Genomic DNA, 15,403 nt, shown 5'->3' with positions numbered 1-15,403 from the left:
ATCTTTAACCATCATCACAGGAGCATGAGGAGAATGAATCTGGCTAAGTGAGGCGTGGGTGGACAGGTTGAGTTTTGTGAACTTGACCATCCTAGACACACCTGGGAAGAGGAGCTCTTATTAAGAAAATGCCTCCATAAGACTATCCTGTAACACAAGTCTGTGGGGGTATCGCCTACTTACTGGGGGTGGGAGGGCCCAGCTCACTGTGGTTTTTTAAAATTTTATTGATTTATTCATATTACATCTCAATTGTTATCCCATCCCTTGTATCCTCCCATTCCTCCCTCCCTCCTGCTTTCCCCCTACTCTCCTCCCCTATGACTGTTCCTGAGGGGGATTTCCTCCCCCTGTATATGCTCATAGGGTATCAAGTTTCTTCTTGGTAGCCTGCTATTCTTCCTCTGAGTGCCACCAGGTCTCCCCATCCAGGGGACGTGGTCAAATATGGGGCACCAGAGTTCATGTGAAAGTCAGACCTGGGATGTTTTTAAAAGTAAGTAGCGAAAGCCGCGGAGAGCAGCCTGGTAGGCAGCACTCTTCCATGCTCTCTGCATCTGCCTCTGCCGTGAGGTCCTGCCCTGACTCTCCTCAGTGATGGACTGACGTGGAACTGTAAGCTGAGGCAAACCCCTTTTTCTCCAAGTTGCTTTTGGTCATAATGTTTTCTCACAGGAATGGAAATCCTAAGATACTGAGCATTTCTTCTTTTTGGATTGACTCTCAGTGGAGCATTGGAAAATACAGTGGGCTTTTTTGGGGGGCGGGGTTAACCTACTGTTTTTAAAATCTGTAAAATTGATGCTGGGCATTGTAGTGCTCACCTTTCAACCCAGCCTTCCAGGAGGCAGGGACTGGCAAATCTGTGAGATTTGAGACCCTTCTTGCCTTTCCCATGCGTCTGAGACATTGGAGTTCTTAATGTGGCCTCGTTCATTGTTGGCTACCTTTGTTGACTTTGTAAACTTTGTAAACCCTCAAAGCAGGAAAGTGGCCAGGCCACTACCTGAGGAGCTCCAGCAGACAGGCACTGCACCCCCAGACTTCCCTAATGGCCCGGCCTTTTTCTAACGGCTGAAACTGTCTTTCCAAATCTGGAGCCAGAGAGTCTTCGGACCCTGCCCTACAAGGAAAATTCCACCAATCCCTGAACTCCCCCAAGCAAGGCTTAAAATCCCACCAATCCTCATCCTGGAAATCTCCACTCCACGCCCCCCCCCCAAGACGTTCATTCAGGACTCTATATGAGTAACTTACTCACCGGTCTTGACAAATACACCCTTAGGACTACTGCATAGAAGGCCTAGTTTGAAGTTGAAACTCTTAGGCTGCACCACTCATGGGTGTTTACCCCCCCCCCCAAGGACTTCAAGTTAGCTACACCCATTTTGACTGCAGCACTGCCATACCTACGTTATAGAATCAATCTAATTGTCTAATAACAGAGGAACGAATAAAGAAAATGTGATACACACATGGGGGGGTGGGGTGGAGGTTCGGACATAAGGGAGAACAAAGTTATGTCACTTACAGGAAAAGAAATGCAGCTAGAGAAAAGCATAGTAAGAGAATTAAGCCATTCTCAGAAAGACAAATGGGACGGGTTTTCTCTCCTCATCGTTCCTAGATTTCACACAGTCCCTAAGTCATGAATGTGTTTGTAAATTGAAAGTAAAAGGGAACAGAGAGCTAATGGTCAGGGGAGACGGGAGAAGAAAGAGGGGGGAGGGGAATGTGTTCAATATGTACTGTAATGGGAACAATAAGCTTTAAAATATTTATCCATTTTATGTACATGTATGTGCTGTGTGGTATGTATATCTGTGCACCTCAGGCATGCCTGGTGCCCACAGAGGCAAGAAGAGGGTGCCAGGCCCCCTGAGACTGGAGTTAGAATGACTGGGCACCAAACGCCAGGTTTCTGGAAGAGCAGCCAGTGCTCTTAACCAGAGTTACTACTTCTGTCCCTGAAACTGTTTTAGAGGTGATTTTTATTATATTTTATGTGTATGGGTATCTTGCTTGGGTGTATGTCTGAGCATCATTTGCATGCCTGGTGACCAAGGGAGCCAGAAGAAAGCATCTGATCCCCTGGGACTGAAGTCACAGATAGTTGTGAGGCCTCCTGTGGGTGCTGTGAATTGAACCCTGGTCCTCTGGAAGAGAAGTCAGCACTCTTGACCACTGATCCATCTCTCCAGCCTCCAATGAAAACATTTTCAATTTAGCATAAAAAAAAGTTTGAAGATCCTGTTCAAACTATGGCACCAGCCAAGGACAATACAGGCCATAAACTTCAAACCCCTACCCAGACCTAGCCAATGGACAGAGCATTCTCCACAGTTGAGTGGAGAGTGGGGACTGACTTTCATATGAACTCTGGTGCCCCATATTTGACCATGTCTCCTGGATGGGGAGGCCTGGTGGCACTCAGAGGAAGGATAGCAGACTACCAAGAAGAGACTTGATACCCTAGGATCATATACAGGGGGAGGAGGTCCCCCTCAGTCCCAGTCATAGGGGAGGGGAATAGGGTGAAAGTGGGAGGGAGGGCAGAATGGGAGGATACAAGGGATGGGATAACAATTGAGATGTAATATAAATAAATTAATAAAATATATTTTTTTTAAAGTTTGAAGAAATTGAGTCTTTAAAAGTTCTGAGCTGAAAGTTCACATGCCAGAGGGTTCTGGTCCCTGGTCCATGAGCTCCGTGCATCTCCTCTCCTTGCTCATTCCTGGGTTCCCTTTAAAACAGAATAGACCTCAAATTTTCAGCTTGCAGCTCGCATGCCCAAGCTGCATTTACAGAACCGCAAACAGCCACTGTCTGGGATTGTGGATTCGCATGTGGAGCACACTGTGTCCTTGAGATAATGGGCCAGTACTCTACAGTGACACTCAAGGACACTGGGAATTTGGGGGGCCGTGGCCTGTGCTTCCTGGGGAATGACACCATAAAGTTGACCTCTGCCCTGCACATGCACATGCACCCACCTACTCACATACACATAGAGACATGTAAGTCAAAAAAAAAAAAATATGCAGTGCGCACGCAGGATCCAGGGTAAGAAGAGAGCATGGCTTTGCTGGAGTTTGGATGGAGTGCGCGTCCTTCTCTTTCCCACTTCAGTGCTCCCTCTGCCAATCTCCGCCTACAGAGAACATCTCTGGACATCCTGTCCCGTCTTTCCTCACCTCGATGAACATCGCAGCCACTCAAATAACGTTTAAAAAAGCCCAGGGGCTGGAGAGATGGCTTGGCAGTTATGAGCACTTGTTATTCTTTCAGAGGACCGTGGTTTGACTCCCACCACCCACGCGGTGGCTCACAACCATCTATAACGCCAGTTTCAGTGCCTGCTTCTGACTCCTGAGGACAGCACCACGAAGACGCAACCCCAGCACGAAACCGTGAAATGCTTTAATATAGCTCTTCCCTGTGTGATATCTGGACTGGCATTTACACTGAAAACATGATCCATCACTCACCTGAAATTCAAATTTGACTAGGGTGTGTGTGTGTGTGTGTGTGTGTGTGTGTGTGTGTGTGTGTGTGTGTGTGTGTGTGATATTCTAGTTTCTTTTTATAGCTGAAGAAAACACTATCCAAAAGCAACTAACAGAAGGGGCATGTATTTGACTTCTAGGTCATAATCCATCATTGAAAAAAAGCAGGGCAGGAAGCTGGAGGCAGGAACAGTACAGGAATGCTACTCTGGTGGCACGTGCTTAGCAAGCCTTCTTTTTTAATATTTTATTTTGTGTGTACAGGTGTTTTCCCTGAAAGCACATCTGTGTACCACTAGTATACCTAGTGCCCACGGAGGCCAAAAGAGAGTGTGAGAATTGGAGTTCCTGGCAGTTGTGAGCTGCCACGTGGGTGCTTGCAGTCTAACCCCAGTCCTCTGAAAGAGAGGTCAACATTCTTAACCACTGAGCTATCTCTCCAGCTAACATTCTTATACATACATGCCAGGACCACCTGCCTAGGAGCGGTGCCTCCCACAGTGGCTGGGCCCCCTGCATCAGTTAGTAACTAAGACACTCCCCCACAGACATGCTGCAGGCCAGGCTGATGTAGGCAACTCCTCAATCAAGGACCTCTTCTCTATGAGTCTAGGATGTGTCAACTTGACAGTCAAAGATAAATGATGGGGAACATCAATATCAGTGTTTGTAGATTCCCCTGGGTGATTGACATTTGGGGTTTCGAGGGGAGAAACTGTATTTTCCCAAGTGTAGCATTAACCCCACAGAAAAGAACTGTTTTCTATCCTTAGAGTGCTTAGTATGGAATTCCTCTTTTCTGCCCCAGATGATGGGCTTCACATGCAGTTATCTCTGCCTCTCCGCCTTACAGTGTTGCAAAGGGGTGCAATGATTGGCAGCTCCAGCTCTGACAGCCTGAATGCCTGGCATGCTACACTGATAGCCTGAGTGACTGGCACACTATGCTGATAGCCTGGGTGACTGGCATGCAATCTCCAACTCTGTAAATGCCTACTGTTCATTTCTGAATTAGTCATCAACTCCAAAAATAGTGAACAAAGAGGCTTCGGCAGAGGAGCTGATGCCCGATTCAAAGTCACAGTCGAGGGAAAAGATGAATAAAATTCAAATGTGCTAGCCTGGGGGCTGGCATTCACGTGTTTCATCGGAAGGGAAATGAACATGGTTCTTCAGTTCTTATAAGGTGTCATTCTCACACCTGAGTGACATGCGTGCATGCATGCGTGTGTGTGTGTGTGTGTGTGTGTGTGTGTGTGTGTGTGTGTGCATGCAGTGTGTGCATGTGTACATGCATGCAGTGTGTGCATGTGTACATGCATGCAGTGTGTGCATGTGTACGTGTGTGTACATGTGCATGTGCATATGTGTGTGTAGTATGTACATGTGTGTGCACATGTGTGGATGTGAATGTGTTATGTACATAGGCAGACAGGACAGAGGACAACATCCAGTGTCATGTCTCAGGCGTTTAGTGCCTTGAGATCACCATGAAGGCTAGGCTCCCTGGCCATCGGGCCCAGAGAGCTACATGTCTTTGCCTCCCCAGAGCTGGGGGTTACAAGTATGCGCCAGCTGTTTCCACCTGGGTGCTGGGTGTCAAATCCAGGCCCTCACACTTACAGAGCAATCACTTCCCATCTGAGGCATCTCTGCAGCCCAAGTGCAGACTCTTATTAAGTAGCTAATCTGGCAAAACTGCTGGCACAGGAGCAGATCCTGACAGTCTCAGCCATTTAGGAAATAACTGGAGTCCAATGCACAGGGCTGTAGGGTTACTGACTCAATGTTGAGGCATCGCGTGTGGTTTTGAGAGTCAAACAGGAACTGTGACTGAACAGCTGAGTGAAGTCACCTCCGTGTCTCAGAGCCAACCATGGCAGTGATGACGACGACTGCTGGGAATGCTAACAACGTGAAACAGCGGAAGTTCTTTCTAAACACGATTTTATAGACAATTAAAGGCCTCAGGTACTCTCACGTGTGCACACAGGGGCTGGAAAGATAGCCCAATTAGGAAAGTACTTGCTGCACGGGCTTGAAAACCTGGGTTTGGGTCCTCGGCGTGGTGTAAAAAGCATGATGCAAAGACACACACTTGTAATCCAGCTGGGGACGTGGAGACAGGAAGATCCTTCCGGGTCACCAGCCTGCCAGCCTCGTCCAGCCAATAAGCGGCAGGTTCAGTGAGACTCTTTTTTCATAAGAGCACTTAAAGAAGACGTCGATGTTGACCTCTGGCTTCCATCTGCACCTGTACACAAAAGGACAAGGACAGTCATAGGAAGCATGAAAAATCTCTTCTGTATAACGGTCCAGTACAGATAAGTGCACTCCATTGCTGGACTTTGGACAATTAGACATTCTTAAAGTCCAACCACACTGTAGTGCTGAGGCTGCCGTTCGTCACGCAGCCATGGGAAGGCTGTTCCTTTATTGTAAACTTTAACTGGTCTCAGATGATGACCTGACTTCCTGCTTCACAAAGGCCAGAGGGAGCAACAGTGATTGGTTGCCGTGCCTGTCACGGTGGAGGACCCTGCCTTTGGAAAGCTAACCCTCCACCCACACGCTACAGCCTCTTCTTCCTGTCAGCCTACCACTGTGTGCCTATATACGTACATGTTCGTGTGTGTGCACGTACATGTGTAAAGATATGTGTGCAACCAGATATTAATCTCAGGGGATTTGGTTTTTTGGTTTTTGGTTTTTGGTTTTTTGCTTTGTTTGTTTCAGGTGATGTTTACCTTGATTTTTGACACAGGGTCTCTCGCTGAACCCGGAGCTCACCAAGTAGGCTTGGCCGAGATCAGGCCCCGGGGAAACATCCACTTCCATCTTCCCAAGCACTGGGACTACACCTGCTTGCTACTGTGCCCAAGTGTTTGCATGGCAAGTTGCAAAGATCCAACTTGGGGCCTCGTGCTTTAGTAGTAAGTACTGTACCCGCTGAACTACGGCCCCAGCTCTCCTCTAAGCTAACTTGTTACCTGTTCACTCAACACCTCCTCAAGCATGTCCCATCCCTTGAAGACATGCTTTACCTACAGTAAGATGAGCAACCTCTAATCTCCTCTGAGCCTCCTTAATTTTATTTTTAAAATATTTTTTCTTCTAAAAAATTTATTTATTTTTATTATTCGTACAGTATTCTGCCTGAACGTGTGCCTGCACACCAGAAGAGGGCACCAGATCTCATTATAGATGGTTGTGAGCCACCATGTGGTTGCTAGGAGTTGAACTCAGGACCTTTAGAAGAACAGACAGTGCTCATAACCTTTGAGCCATCTCTCTAGAACCCGCCTTCTTAATTTTATAACGACTGTGCTGCTGGCTTCTGTCAACTGGAAACAAGCTAGAGACATTTGGGAAAAGAGAAACTTCAACTGAGAAAATGCCACCATAAGATTGGGCTGTGGGCAAGCCTACGAGGCATCTTCTTGATTAATGAGTGGTGCCAGTGGGTTCGTCCCACAGGAAGGTGGCTGGTGGCACCCTGGCCAGGTGGTCAGGAACTGTTTAAGAAAGCAGGCTTACTCAGCCAGTAAAGCAACAGTCTTCATGGCTTCTGCTTCAGTTCTTGCTTTGAGTTCCTACTTTGAGAGTTCTTGCTCTGACTTCTTCTGATAATGGACTGTGATGTGGAAATGTAAGCTAAATAAACCCCTTCCTCCCCAAGTTGCTTTTGATCACGTTTTATCACAGCAAAAAAAAAAAACCTAACTAAGACAATGACCCTTGGAATTCCCAAAGGAGCTTGCAAATTTTTCAAGAGTATCATATGCAGATGAATGCAAAATGTAACTTTTTCTACTTTCCTATAATTTGCACAATTATTAATAAAACCTTTTACCATCAAATTATAGAAACTTACCTCAGTCTTTCAGGGGTTTTGTTTGTTTTTTGGTTTTTGCTTTTTGTTTTTTCAAGGCAGGGTTTCTCTGTGTAGCCTTGGCAGTCCTGGACTCACTTTGTAGACCAGGCTGGCCCCAAACTCACAGCGATCCGCCTACCTATGCCTCCCAAGTGCTGGGATTAAAGGCATGCACCACAGCCGCAGCCGCTGCTGCCGCTGCTGCCACCACCGCCACCACCGGTCGGGTTCTTTTTTTTTTTTTTTTTTTTTTTTAATCTACACATTTTCCTGGACATTTTAATTAAACTCCAGCAAGTTTAGCAACAATAAAAAGAAAAACAATGATTAACTTTCATGTGCATTACTCTCTACCAGCTAGCAGATTTATACGCTGTTCATATCTTGACTAATTTAATCCTTACAACAACCCAAGGTAGAATTTACCATTGCTGTGCTATTTTTTTTTTTATTTAGAGGAAGATAAATAGGTAGGTTGATGACAGACAGACAGACAGACAGACAGACAGGCAGGCAGGCAGGCAGACAGACAAATAAGAAGCAAAGTCCATAAGTCAATTGTATAGTTCATGCTCTGAACCATTAGCCCAGATCTTCTTCTTCTTCTTCTTTTTCTTCTTCTTTTTCTTCTTCTTCTTCTTCTTCTTCTTCTTCTTCTTCTTCTTCTTCTTCTTCTTCTCCTTCCCTGTATACATGAAAGCTCACCTTAAAGTTAACTTGACTGTGAGGGATTTTCTAGATTAGGTTAGCTGAGGTAGGAAGACCAAGGCTGAATGTGGCCATCACCATCTGTCTTAGCTATGGCTTCTATTGCTGTGAAGAGACCCCATGGCCGTGACAACTCTTGTAATGGAAAACATTTAACTGGGCCTGGCTTACAGCGTCAGAGGTTTAGCCCTTTATCATCATGGCGGGAAGCATGGCAGCATGCAGGCAGACATGGTGCTGGAGAAGGAGCTGATAGGTCTACGTCCTGATCTGCAGGCAGCAGGAAAGACTGAGCCACACAAGGCCTAACTTGAGCATCTGAGACCTCAAAGCCCGCCCCCTAATGGCACAGCTCCTCCGACAAAGCTACACCTACGCCAACAAGGCCATACCTACTAATAGTGCCATGATCTATGGGCCTATGGAGGCCGCTGTATTTAACCACCCACCATCCTATGGGCTGGGGTCCTAGACCGAAGAGAAAGCAAGCTGAGCGCCAGCATTCCTCTTTCTCTTTCTGCTTCCTGGCTGTGGCTGAAATGTAAGCAGGTGCCTTACACTCCAGCTTCCATAACTCTACCTCAAACTGTGGAGCAAATTGGCCATTCCTTCCTTAGGTTGCTTTTGTCAGACATTTTACAACAAGACAAGTGACTAATGTAATAGGCAAAGCAACTGAAGTACAAGGGAGTACCTGGTGTACAAGGGAGTACCTGGTGTACAAGGGAGTACCTGGTGTACAAGGGAGTACCTGGTGTACAAGGGAGTACCTGGTGTGGGTAGTCGCTGGTGTCCGGCAAGTGCATGCTTCTCCACCAATCACCACACACCCAGGGCTTGAAGGCTCATCCTTAGCCCTCACTCACTTCCCCAGGCATCGTGACATCCGGCTTGCCCCCATTCTCCTTTTCTCATCAACCTGTAGCTCTCTCACCTTGTTGGACTGTGGCCACTCTGCTCACCCACACAAAGCCTTGTAGGTCCAGGTACAACCTCCACCCTGCCTTGTGGCTCCTTCTTCCATTACATGAGTATAGAGCTGTTCTCCATTCCTCAACCAAGGCCTCTTAACTCATCAAGGGATTCTTTTCCTGGACTCACAGCGTCCACAAACGCCTATTCCTTCTTTGAGCTTCTTCCCCTATTCTGGGAGATCTTTATTTAGTCAGATACAGTAGACATTTAGTCTCCACCCTAGTTCTTCCCAAGCCCATGGCTTAAAGTCTTCCCTCTACCACTGAGGCCAAAGCTTTCAAAACTCAACTCCAATAGCTAGTTTCTCTTTCATGCATTCTAACCAGCCAGTTCACCTTCTCTAGTCTTGCACAGGGAATGGTGCTGCCTGCAGTGGACTAGACGTTTCCAAATCAATTAGCACGCAAGACAACCCCTCACAGACATGGCTAAAGCTCAACCTAGTCTAAACAATCTGTCATTGAGACTCTCTTTCCAGATGACTCTAAGTTATGTCAAGTTGCCAATTAAAACACACACACACACACACACACACACACACACACACACACACACACACACTATAGTGATAGCAGCTTCACATATTATCTTGTATTACCAAGTCTTATGTTTGCCTTATACCATTTGGGTTTGTATAAGTACACTCAATGATGTTTGCCCAATAATAAAGTTGCCCAACTCATTTTTGTTCATTTTTGGAACATATTTCCATTATTAAGGGACACAATAGACAGATAGGCAAGGGATCAGGGGAGACAGAATCATTCTGTTGTTATTTTTCTTTTAAAAACAAAATCTTTAGCTCAATGGATGAAATGCATTCTCACTGTGAATAGTAAATTGCTTTATTAAAACTTCCCTGGCTTAAGTGTTCTTGCAGTTTAAAACTACCTCAGCAGCAAAAGGCAGAGGAGTGTCTGGTGTAAGCCTGGTGTTAAGGCTGACCTCGACAAGGCATCCAATAAAACCAACAGACAAGGTAAGTGTGGTCCCTGATCCTGTGGTATTTACTCAAAAGGTTATCAGTTCAGCAACCTCTGAATGTAGACTAATTTAGGAGCAGATGACTAAATCAGGCCATCCCCAAACAGCAAGTATTGTAAGCATCCCAGCAGAAATGAAGGCATTCTAAACCAGTGGTCCTCAGCCTTCCAAGGCCACGACCCTTTAGTACAGCTCCTCTGGTTATGATGACCCCAAGCATAAAATCTTCTCCATTGCTACTTTATAACTGTAATTTTGCTACTGATATGAATCATAACATAACTATCTGATATGCAGGATATCTGACCTGTGACTCTTGTGAAAGGGTCATTTGATCTCCCCAATGGGGTCACGACCCCACAGGTAGAAAACCATTGTTCTAAAGAAATACCTCGCCCTTCCTTTGGTTAGCAAAATAAAGAAAGGCACCACAGGAAAATGGAGGTTCTCCAGGAAATCTCATGCTAAAGAGAAAGAAAAGGTGGAAGCCTAGTGCCTGCCAGAAAGAGAGAGAGAGAGAACTTGCCTCCCAGGAAGAGGTTTCACACAGTTCCAACTTGTCAGACTGCTTTTGCAGAGGAGACCGGAGCCCAGATAAAGATGCGCCAATGATAGGTGGGACCACACCTCCATTAATTATACGTCCATGTCATCCTCTATTTAACCTAACCCCCCCGTTAGGAGCCTGAAAGTGTCCTTAAGAGTCAGTGGACCTCTCTGGTCCTCTTCTCTCTGCTCTCCATTAATTAGTTGTCTCTTCAGCTGGGCGGAGTCCAATCTGTTGAGGACCTATGAGGACCCAGGCTCACTGGAACAACTCTTCTAGCATTGCTAAGGAGAAAGAGGTCAAAAAGTCTCTGGATGCCTAAAACCAGGGACTCAGGGGTGGAGGGAAGCAGCAGAAAGAAGTTCTGAAATCTTCGACGATAAACTAGAACTGACTCACACCCTTTTCTCTCTACTCATCCCCCTTCCCCCGTTGAGTCTGGGGTAGGTAGGGTGGGTGGAGGTTGGGGCTGCTATGCAGCTCTTCCATTTTATCACTGGGAGATAGGACTAGGCAACACATTGTACACAGTACAAGCTGTATACAGTGATCTATTATTATTATTATTATTATTATTATTATTATTATTATTATTATTATTATAGGCAGTGCATCACCTTATACCATTCAACATTCGGGTTGTCCTCTATTTAAACCTTACATCCTCAGCACATAGCAATTAGCTCTCCATAAGTGTCTGTTAAGTGCATGCATAAATGAGTGAAGGATCAGGAGAGATAATGTTTACGATAAATGCCGAGTCGTTGTTAGAGTCAGAAAGGAAGGCCTTGGTTGTAGACATTAGACATAAGGGAACCATAAATAGACAGAAGGGAGCTGGAATTACGTTTGAGGAGGCACAAGATGCAGCCTCTGGCTGGGGCATAGGGCACAGTAGGCACCACACAGAGACAAAAGAGGAGGAGAGTTACTAATGGTGCTGTTTCCCATGGATTTCAGTGGACACCAGGGGATCTGGGTTTCTCGTGGACCTAGCAGTGAGAAGCTATGCACAGTGTCATACCAGAATGTGATGCTGTGTTTTGATGGGACCATGATGGATCCAGACAGTCTTGGCGACAAACCACAGGGAACAAAGAGTGGAGACAGTGACCATTAGCAGCAATTAAAGGATCCTGAAGAAAGACGAGGTCCTGAACGAGTGTGAGACTGGACAAAAGGGAACACCGTGGTGAGATGCAATGGGGTCAGAATAGAAGGAACCGGGTAGGGAGAGGCTGGGGGTGTCCTTAGTGTGTAAAGGCCCTGAATTCCAGGCAAACCATAAACTGGGCCTGATAGTGGAGGCTATTAGTTCCCAATCTGCGAAAGAGGAAAGAAGAGGGCCAGGTGTTCAAGGTCAGACTCCAGCATCCAAGGAGAGCCTGGGATGCACCTGTCGTTAAGAAGGAAGGAAGGCAGGCAAGTTGGGCATGGTGGTGTATGCCTGCTGTCAGATCTAGGCATGAAGGTAAGAGGATCAAGAGTTCAAGGTATTCCTACATAGGACTTTGAAGACAGCCTAAGCAATATGAAAATCTGCCTACGCGATGGTAACCCACACCTTTAATCCCAGCACTTGGAGAGGCAGAGGCAGGCAGAACTTTGTGAGTTCAAGGCCAGCCTGGTCTACAGAGTGAGTTCTGCGACAGTCAAAACTATTCACAGAGAAACTCTGTCTCAAAAAGTAAAAACAAAACAAAACAAACAAAAAAGGAAAAAAAAGACAGAAAATGTGTTTATGGAAACAAGAAAAAGTAAGAGAATTGAAATTGTCCCATGTTTCCTCTGTAGCGGGGCACCAGCTGCTAATGTGCTTTTATAATTTATCCTGAACCTAGGTGAGTTACAGCTTTTTGACTAGGTAGTTTCTATAGAAGAAGAGACTTAACAGAAGGGAACATGCCTAAAGCAGAGCAAGGCTTTGTCAGGGCCCCTTGGGTCCCTTGTACATTTTCCTTCCCAGGATGAACAAGGCAACAAAGGACTGGCTCCTCCCAGGCTCCCCTTGGTGGCACCACTGTAAGCCCAGCTTATGCTCCAAGGGACACTCTCCTGAGCCCCACTACCTGCCCACAATTGGAACGATGATTGCTTCTTGTCCCTGTGCAGAGACTGTATACAGCGATCTATAGGAAGTACATCCTCTTATCTCATTCAACCTTATATCCTCAGCACATAGTAGCCCTCCATGAATGTTTGTTAAATACATGCATAAGTGATCAGACGAATGGATAGATGATGGATGGAGGGATGGATGGAGGGATGGATGGAGGGATGGATGGATGGATGTATAAATGAAGAATGAATGAATGAAGAATGAATGAATGAATGAATGAATGAATGAATGAAAGAAATGGCAATGAGGACAAAATATAACCTGAATGGTGGACACTTTCTACAAGATAAAACTTCTACCATTTTTTTCAACATAGTTCTTAAATGCTTGCTAAGTACATGCAAGTATGAATAAGTGAAAAGATAAATGAATGATGAATTAAAAAACAAAAACCAAAGGCAGACAACAAAATGTAGCTTGTACGGATGGTCTACGGGGCCGGAGAGACAGCTCAGTGGTTAGGAGCACTGACTGCTCTTCCAGAGGACCTGGGTTCAATTCCCAGCAACCACATGGTGGTTCACAGCCACCTGTCACCCTAGTCTAGAGGAGCCAATGCCTCATAGCCATCCATAACTCCAGTTTCAACGCCCCTCCCTGTGGTGCATAGAAATACATGTAGGCAAAACACTTATACATGTAAAATAATTTAAAAAGAAAAGAAAAAGGAAGTTTCCCCTACTATGTTTTCAATGTTAAACTTTCATAAACAAGCTAGTTTTTAAATATGATTTAGTCTACTATGGTGGCACAGGCCTTTAATCTCAGCACTTGGGAGGCAAAGGCAGGAGGATCTCTGTGAGTTTAAGGCCAGCCTGCTCTACAAAGTGAGTTCTAGGACAGCCACAGCTGTTACACAGAGAAGCCCTATCTCGAGAAAACAACAACAAAGCAAAAACAAACAAAGAAAAAGATTTAAAGACCTGGAGATAGCTAATCGGATCAAAAATAAAGCCCAAAAGGCATTGAAGTGAGTTACTTTTGATTAATAAAACCAAATATAAGAAGAGAATGAATTGGGAATAGACCATTTTTCTTTAAAACTCCCCTGAATTATTATACATCTAAATACATACTAGGTGATTTTTAACAGAATGCACCTTAATAAGTGTTAAATATTAAAATACAAAATTAATCAACTTTTTTCTGGAGGCAGGGTCTCATATATACTAGACCAGCCTTGAACTTGCTATGAAGCCAAGGGTGACTTTGAACTCCTGATCTGCCTGCCTCCATTTCCTAGGTGCCAAGATTATAAGGGTGCACTAACTACCATGTCTGTTTTAAGGGGTGCTCTGAAATGGAGCCCGGAGCTTCACTCATGTTAGGCAAGCCCTCTGCCAACGGAGCTACATCCCAGTCTTCAAATTAGTCAGCTTTTGAGCCATTACTGTGAGAAGGCACCGTGATGTACTTTTGACCTCAGAAGTTGAGTACATTCCTGTTTTCCAGTTGAGTTTTTTTCCCCCTTCTTTTTAATTTTGTGCTGAGTCCTAGTTACCAAAGAGTATTGACCCAAAGCCAAGTGGATAAACAGAATCTTGAACTTTAATAGGGCAGCTGGCATGGACCAAAGCTGGGCTGGCCAGGCCTCCTGACTGGTACCTGAAGATAGACATAAAGGGACGGACGAAGTCAATGAACTCTGATTTTCATGACGATCTCTTGATATCAGAATTTTTTTTGTATATGCACGTGTCTCCTCTGGTCCTATGGAGATGAAAATTGACATCCACACTCATATTCTACCAAAGGAATGGCCTGACCTAGAGAAGGTAATGGTAACCAGTGAGCTGAAGCCTTTCTGGATCTTTTCCAGGGTCTCCCAACACCTCTATTGATACCTCTCTCTCTCTTCTGTGGAGATGGCAGCCGGACGGAGCCATCCTTTTTCGTTCTTGGGGGAGTGATTTTTAAATTACTTGATAGCTCTAATTTCCTACTATGTAAAGATGACTGTAATGTTCATTTCAGCAGAGCGATAGATCAAAGAAACAAGGGCCTTCTAGAGCTTTCCTCTCCCCCTCACATGACACATCCTTTCAAATCCCTGGATGGTTCAAGTCAAGCAGCTTTGCTGCCTTCTAAAGAGAGGATTCAGCCGCTGGAAGGACACCTGCCAACTGCAGGATCGAAAGTCAGGGTTGCAGCTAAAAGACCATTAAAAAATAGAATGTGGTCGGTTTCCAGAATGTTTAAAATAGGTTCTAGACGCACCAGGAGATAGCTTTGTGAAATGTCTTTTCAGTCTATTTCAGAACTCTGTCTGAAACCTTTCCTGTCTGATCTTTAAGCTGGGAGACCAGGGAAGCAGGTATCTCAGAAATCCCTAGAATTGATACCATGAGGTCTTTGTACAACGGGTGTCTCTAAAGAGCGTTCTCTGTGAAAAAAGGAAACAAGGCGGGATGGAGCTGTGGGCATGACTCAGGGCCAGAGTGTTTGCCTGCATGTGAGAAGCCCTGGCTTCCATCTGAAGCACTGAGAGGGGAAGCACTCTCTGTGTTTCCCTAAGGATGCAGCCTTCCCTTAAAGATATTTCTAATGTGTGTGTGTGGTGTGTGTGTATGTGCCTGTGTGTCTGTCTGCATGTGTGCATGTGTGTGTCTGTGTCTGTGTGTGTGCCTGTGTGTGTCTGTGTGTGTATCTATGTGTGTGCATCATGTGTGTATGTCTATATGTGTGTT

At 45.4% G+C, this 15,403-nt stretch overlaps 1 protein-coding gene and 1 long non-coding RNA gene across 2 annotated transcripts in view; one reads left to right on the top strand and one right to left on the bottom strand.

Moving 5' to 3' along the window:
- LOC311604771 overlaps positions 1–15,403 on the bottom strand; it is a 40,436-nt gene that overhangs the window by 22,135 nt on the left and 2,898 nt on the right. The window contains exon 2 of the long non-coding RNA XR_014781660.1: positions 5,133–5,763. This is a non-coding gene — a long non-coding RNA (uncharacterized lncRNA). The remainder of the gene's footprint in view (positions 1–5,132; positions 5,764–15,403) is intronic.
- Positions 14,258–15,403, top strand: part of ACMSD (aminocarboxymuconate semialdehyde decarboxylase) — a 39,217-nt gene continuing 38,071 nt past the window's right edge. Inside the window, exon 1 of the mRNA XM_084792523.1 lies at positions 14,258–14,491. Coding sequence (XP_084648649.1) covers positions 14,429–14,491 — 63 coding nt within the window. The 5' untranslated portion in view covers positions 14,258–14,428. The remainder of the gene's footprint in view (positions 14,492–15,403) is intronic.

The sequence above is a fragment of the Acomys minous genome (assembly GCF_964271855.1).
Source record: "Acomys minous genome assembly, chromosome: 1".
Taxonomy (NCBI): domain Eukaryota; kingdom Metazoa; phylum Chordata; class Mammalia; order Rodentia; family Muridae; genus Acomys; species Acomys minous.
The sequence above is the reverse complement of the archived record's forward strand: the minus strand, read 5'-3'. Positions and strand labels throughout refer to the sequence as shown.